The 7,500-nt window shown below is 40.2% G+C and overlaps 1 protein-coding gene across 1 annotated transcript in view; it reads left to right on the top strand.

The window, feature by feature from the left end:
• LOC113801205 (uncharacterized) overlaps nt 1-7,500 on the top strand; it is a 31,139-nt gene that overhangs the window by 22,036 nt on the left and 1,603 nt on the right. The window contains exons 3-11 of the mRNA XM_070134073.1: nt 1-93; nt 225-363; nt 1,729-1,829; nt 1,976-2,047; nt 2,785-2,970; nt 4,782-5,025; nt 5,652-5,869; nt 6,008-6,316; nt 6,980-7,500. The exon at nt 1-93 is cut by the window's left edge and continues 164 nt beyond it; the exon at nt 6,980-7,500 is cut by the window's right edge and continues 1,603 nt beyond it. Coding sequence (XP_069990174.1) covers nt 1-93; nt 225-363; nt 1,729-1,829; nt 1,976-2,047; nt 2,785-2,970; nt 4,782-5,025; nt 5,652-5,869; nt 6,008-6,316; nt 6,980-7,500 — 1,883 coding nt within the window. The remainder of the gene's footprint in view (nt 94-224; nt 364-1,728; nt 1,830-1,975; nt 2,048-2,784; nt 2,971-4,781; nt 5,026-5,651; nt 5,870-6,007; nt 6,317-6,979) is intronic.

Here is a 7,500-nt window from a genome sequence, read left to right as displayed (position 1 = left end):
AATGCACCCGATCCTCTTCCGGCTTTTGAGGAACACAATTTCACACTCACTATTACTCCTAGTTCACCCAGATTTGTTACCTGTTATATAAAGGTTAGTATTTTTTATTAAAACAAACTACTGTTATATAAAGGCAATTAAGGAAGCAGTAATTTTAATATACACTGATAACATTAAACTGAATAACCAGTATTAGAAATACATAGTTCCCCTTTCCACTTCAGTTAGGGGGAGATAATAACACCCAGATACCCGTTGCCAACGAATTACGGCGAAAGTTGACGGTGAAGAGCAGTGGAAAGCAGTTCTACCTTCTTCTTCGTCAGCCATCATCCAGTTCTTCAGACCTCTTGTTATTATCACGTGAGTACTGACTGTTTTTAGGCTTAATTCGTGACTGCTTCTGTCTGGAAAAATATACAGAAGAGTATTGGTTAAAGAACGCCTTGCATTATTTTTGATGTAAACATTAATAGCAGTGTCTAGTATATGAAATTCGGCTAAATATTTAGTATTGCCAACCACACAATATCTGCAGTAATTTTAGAAAAGGAAATAGAAGTACCAACTTCTCAAAGAGAAGCAACGTAGCATACTCTCTGCTTACAGATTTCTTGCATGAAGAGAGAGAGAGATACTGGTACTGTAAGTGCTGTAGAGTGCTTGGGGCTTGTCGAGCTTCTTTCCTGTTAGTTCAGGAGTGAGGCAAGGCTGTGTCCTTGCACCAACACTTTTCAACACTTGCATAGATTGGATACTGGACAGAGATACTATCCAAAGTGGAGCAACTCTGGGCAATATCAAGGTTACTGATCTTGACTTTGCAGATGATGGTGCTATTCTGATTCCTTGCAAACCCTAGTGGTACTTCTAGATGCATTAGATAATGAAGTGAAGCCCGTGGATATAGAGGTCCCTTGAACCAAGACCAAAATCCAGGACTTGGGGACTTACTAGGAGTACCTGATCGGTCGGTATAGCTTGCAAGGACATTGAAGTCACGTGTCGCACCAAAGGTGGTACCGTGAGACTGGCACAGGACCTGCACAATCTGTGATCGCCAACTCAGGCTATATGGCTTTACACACACACACACACACACACACACACACACACACACACACACACACATGCAAATGTATATACATATATATGTATTTATATATGTATCTGTACACACATACAAATATTTATATTCATGCATATATACATATACATATATACGTATGTATCTGTACACACACACACACACACACACACATATATATGCATGTACACACACACACACACACGTACCTGAGCTACGAAAATAGACCACAGAAAATCGGACATACTACCTTGGAAGAAAGAAGGAAAAGGGGTGACATAATTATGCTGTTCAACCATATTGCAGGAAGAGTGAAGATAACTATAATTTGAACACAAGAAAGGTGATCGGACGCAGTAAAAAATTTAAAGTAAAAAGAGGCGAAAAACGTCAAGAAGTCCAGTTTCCCAAACAGAACTATTATAACAGAATGATCTTTGATATGACGTTGTGGGTACCAAAAAGTGCATCAATTTACAAAGTTATACGATTGAGCTTAGTAGCTCTTCTCCCGTACTGAAACAACTATGTAAGAACAACTAGGTAAGGTAAGAACACACACACACACACTTGCATATATATGCGTGTGTTTGTGTGTGTGTGTGTGTATGCATAATGAAAGATTCACATTCTTCCTCCAGATGAAGACGGCGACGGCGGGGCTGTGGTGGCACTGTCGCTATTGTTAGCGATCGCGGTCTTGGGGCTGATTGGTGTCCTCTTCTACATCTGGACATTAAAGGTTTTCTGTCTTGAAGTTCGACTTTTCAGGCTTAGGCCGAATGTGTAGATAATGACCAAGTTCAGTGCATTTCAGGTCCATCTCAGATACTTCTTTTCATTCTCAGATACTTTTGTTTACTCTTAGCACCTCTTTCCTTTCATCAGAAAACGAGAGCAACCCATTCGGATGAAGAGGAACCGCTCATCGATAGAACACAACCATCTGTACGCGAACAGGTAAGCGCCCATGTATATGCTATGCATATAAACATAAACACAGAAGCATATACATATTTACACGCACGCGCGTGCGCGCGCGCAAACACACACACACACATATGTATGTGTACATGATTATGTGTATAATACACACACACACACACACACACACACACACACACACACACACACACACACACACACACACACACACACACACACAGATACACACACACACACACACACACACACACACACACACACACACACACACACACACACACACACACACACAGACACACACACACACAGACATATATATATATATATATATAATATATATACATATATGTATATATACATACATACATATATATATATATATATATATATATATATATATATATATATATATATATATATATATATATATATATATATATATATATATATGTATATGTGTGTGTGTGTGTGTGTGTGTGTGTGTGTGTGTGTGTGTGTGTGTGTGTGTATGGACACACACACTTACATATACAATATCTTTATCCATATGAGAGAATTCACTGAAATTATTTAATAAAAGATGATGAATTATAAAAGCAATGTACAAGAATATCATGAATATTGAGCGCCAGCATGAAAGTCGGCATTTTAACTAATCGCAGAAAACAGTCCTTCTGTAACAGCTACAAATGCCAATTAGAATACAGGATATGAGAGGGACGAAGGGTTATAACAGTACCTCTCCTACACAGCCGTCCCTCCTGTTGGCAGCGGTGATAGAGGACAACATCCCGCGGGTCCGGGCACTCCTCTCTGACAGAGACAACATTGACAGCGCACTGGTCGAGGCACATCTTCTGAGGCGAACAAACGTCATCCCGATTCTGAAAGAGGAGTCACAGCTTAAAGAGAATGATGTCATCAAAAAGGTTCTGAAGGTAAGTGTTATTTTTACTTAATTATGAATAGTATAAACGCACGCAAGCACGCGCACACTGCATTTTCCTATGTGACCGCGGTCAGTGGCTACGAGGTGAGTGTTTGTTAGAATTGGTGATGCTTCTTCCTGAATGCGACCTCGTGGCTTTGGGAAAATGAAATGTGACATATAGAAATATTTTCTTTGATGATTTGCTGGACGTCGACGGTTGCCTTGGCACTGATACTACACTGAATTTTGGAACAGACTGGAAATCCATGTTTCTTTTAATGCGCAAGGGAAGTTAGCGTATCCGATGGCATCAGATATGATGCGTTTCTAAACATACGAAACTAATTGAAATGAAATCATAAGAAAGCTGCTAATTACCTGAAGAGCATTTATTTACAATGTTTATAAGGAAAATTGAAGTCCATTACCGGTAAGAAAATTAAAGACTGAACACAACTCATTATGCATAAAGCATACTCATTTCCACTGCGCTTAGAGGCTATCTTTAACACTGTAACATAATCACAAGAGACTGTTATGATGAACGTCAATTCGCAGTCAACAAGACACAGACATGCATTGACGCGTTGACTGCAAAGCGTGAATGTAGATGGGTGGCTTTGCGAAGGAAATTTGAGACTAATCGATTCATTAATATATATCCACTGACCGCATTGCACTGGATAACTGTATGCGCAACGTGTGTTCCACAACACATGGCACGGGGAGTATTCCAGGGTCACTGTGAGCACACAAGGGAGCCACTTGTAGCCATACGTCACAAGTCAGTGTCGCTAACACTGGCAACATCCCCAGGGGAGTCCTTAAAAACAGTATCAGTGAACATATACCGATTATGAAACTAATCAGCAGATGGGAATGAGGACGATATCCGAAAATGATGTGTTCTTGGGTGGAGTAATAATTGTCTTTAAGAAATTGGGAGGAAGAATCATAGATGGCTAAATGTGTGGCCATATATGAGGAATGGAGTGCAAAGAGCAGAAGGGCAGTGAAAAATGGAAAAAATAATTTCTTGTTTGAGAACATGTAATATGTATGCAAGATGTGGATATAACAATGTGTGATAACTAAATCAAATATGATAATGGGGACAAGGTGTTCACAAAGAACATATTCCTTTGTAAGAGGAGTAGACATTTAGTGGGCTGTGAGGAAGTGCAATGAGTGGATTAAGATGTGGTGAAATTGGATTAAACATCCGGTGATCGATGTAATGGAAGTGCTGTATAGCTGGAACTTTTGTTACAATGTAGATTCTGATGTGTAGAGGATAGAGTGAGATGTGAATGAGCGGCCATATCAATGGACATTTAGGAAATAGCTGGTGGACTAGAAGACTTATCGTACCGTGTCTTTGGCGGTGGAGTGTAAGGATATCCACGTAACTCGGCAGTGGCAGTGGTTGCATCCAGGCCATGTTTCTAATTACAACTCCTTAGATATTCAGTGAATACAAAGCGAATATTTTTTTAATTTGTCACATTCTCCTCTGTAAGAGTAAACACAGAAAAAAATGTTGATTCCTTCTTGGATGTCCAGTTTACGTAATAAGACAGAAAGGAAAGCAAAATTGAAGTTCAGAGGCCATTTCAGCCATCAATATCACAATGTCATGTACGTAATAGGGAGTAAGACAAATACTTAAAGAATGCTGATGAAACAATAAATAAATAAATATTGCAATAACTGTTGATACGATAAAAAACGAGTGTGTGTATTGTCCTGTCTCTAGCATGTAGTGTTTTTTTTTATAACTTAACCTACACAGTGAAATTAATTGGATTTCGTCCTCAGGAGTATCGTCAGCGGGAGGAGGAGTTAATGGTGGCAGCAAAGAGCGGCAGCTACCGGCTCGGAGTGGATGCTTTGCTGAGGCGCAACGAGCTTCCGGCCACACTAAGGGATGCCGAGGGAAGGACCATCCTCCATCACGCTGCCTCTGCCAGAGACACCAAGGGGGCGCCCTTATGGACAGCGGACAACATTCGCTCGTTCCTCGCCAACCACACCTGCTTCGTCAATGCTGTAGATTATCAAGGTACGAGTGAATCTGTCTCGCAAAACCTTAAAGAGAAAAGTAAGCGTTTGAGAAATAATTTCTATTTTCAATAATTTAAAGTTCCTTTAGTATTGCATACCTTGACATAAGTTTGATACTCTATGCGAGGAGAATGTAAGAGTATGTCCAGCCAACGAAAGACAACTCCAGCTTTGTCTTTCAGTAAGTCAAGTTTACTGATATCATCATGCTAAGAGTAAAAGTATCAAAATAGATAATCATATATTATTGTTTACATAAGAAGAATAGTAAAAGTGGCAAAAGAAAAGTAGTAAACAAGTGGAAACTAAGTTGCAGAATTGCTGAGGACAGATAAATATGTATAAGGATATCGGTGTAGCCTTATCAGAATTTATATTGTTATTCAGTGAGACAAGTGTTTCTCGGGAACGTTGGAAATATAGCACTCATGCTAGATGTACCAAATGTATCACTCGCCATAGATGTACCATAGATTGGGAGCTCCTGGTCTATATAGACAAAGTACTCCCTTCTAGAGACAGAAGCATGGAAAAGAAATATCATGTGCTTACATATTACATATTATGGCCTTGTATATACACGGGCAAGGAGCAATAACAGCCTACTGATTCTTCCTGCGGCAGGACGTACATGCCTTCATCTCCTGGCGCAGGATGCTGCCATGTCCTCTCATGAAATCACATGGGATGGTCTTCATGTCACGGTTTCTAAAGCTTGGCTCAGAATGGCCAAGCTCCTTGTGCTACATGGTTGCCGTCCCGGACCAGACTCTTCCGGAGAATTCCCACATGAATCGGCAAAACGAAATGGTCTTCTTAAACTTGCAACTTATCTAGAACAGGTCTGGAATCTCGGGAATCTTTGCATGTAGTGTCCATTCAAGGCTTTGTGAATATATTGTTTTACACTAAAGACGTCCAACGGAGTACTGCTTCAAATGATTATCAACGCTTGCTAACATATCTCACTTCCATCCCAGGCATATCAACACTCAGTCCGTGTCAAAAGCAAGGATGCCAGTCTGTTTCAAGAACTGGTGACTGCAGTTCGAGGAAACAGCGTGAAGGAAATACGGAATCTGTTGTTGCGCGAGACTCACCTCCTTCCGCTGGACGCCAGACACGACCCCTTGACGGAGGCTGTGCGACGAGGCCACCTGGAGGCCGCCACGATGCTGTTGAGCGCTGGGGCCCCGCTCTGTGGGCGGCCATTGGTGTCCATCACACCCCTGGAGGCTGCCCATGGCAAGGCTGACCTCCCGGGACTGCTGCCCGCCATCCTGAGGAAGGTATCATCGTAAATAAAAGATACTTGCACACGTACATACACATGTATATGCACACACACACACACACACACACACACACACACACACACACACACACACACACACACACACACACACACACACACACATATATATATTTATATATATATATATATATATATATATATATATATATATATATATATATATATATATATATATATATAGTGTCTATAGCAAACACACACACACGCATATATATATAATGTATAGAGAAAACAAACACACACACACACACACACACACACACACACACACACACACACACACACACACACACACACACACACACACACACACACACACACACACACACACACGCTTGTATATGGATACCCTTATATATATATATGTATATATATATATATATATATATATATATATATATATATATATTTATATTTATGTTATCATATATATATATATATTAACATTCACAATTAATAAATATAAATAACAATGAAATATGAAAATGAAAGAATAATTTACTTGATAGAGCAAATGATTATAACAAGTAATACATAAAGGATGAATACTGACATAAATCTTGGAAGATGATTATTTACAATCACAGTGAAGCTCCTTGTGGGTGTCAGGTATTAATGAGTGTTTTTTCTGTCCAAGGAATATGTGAATAAACTGAAGCATGAAGCCAACATTATCAAAGGAGGCGGAAGAGAGACTCATCTCCGAGATAATGTAGAAAAACTCGCAGCAGAATTAGATGATGTTGGACCCAAAGCCACGTGGGTGTTCTTGAAAGATTATGAAGACAGAAAAGACCGCAGTAAGATGGCGCGAGAGCTACTGTGCGCAGCCGCCGGACTTGGGCTTCCTCTCACGTGCCAAATGTTCGGGCTGGAGGACGTCCACCTTCACCCTCTCCCTCGAGAAGCGAACCCCGTGAGCAGCGCTCTGAAGGCCAACAAACAGGAGACGCTGTACGTCTTGTTCAGAGATCTGCACATGTCTCTTTCTCTTGGGAGTGATAGCAGGCTTCCGCAGGAATTTCTTGATGAAGTTTTGGGGAATGAGATTAAGAATTTCGAGAAACATTGTAAGAGAATTAAAGCATTTGCTGGAAAGAGTGGAGCCTCTCTAAAAGAAGAATTAGACAGGGCGTTAGAAGGTTCTTTAAAAGATAA

Source organism: Penaeus vannamei, chromosome 19 (genome assembly GCF_042767895.1).
Source record: "Penaeus vannamei isolate JL-2024 chromosome 19, ASM4276789v1, whole genome shotgun sequence".
In the NCBI taxonomy this organism is placed as follows: Eukaryota; Metazoa; Arthropoda; class Malacostraca; order Decapoda; family Penaeidae; genus Penaeus; species Penaeus vannamei.
Note: the sequence above shows the minus strand (reverse complement) of the source record. Positions and strands in the feature narration are given on the sequence as shown.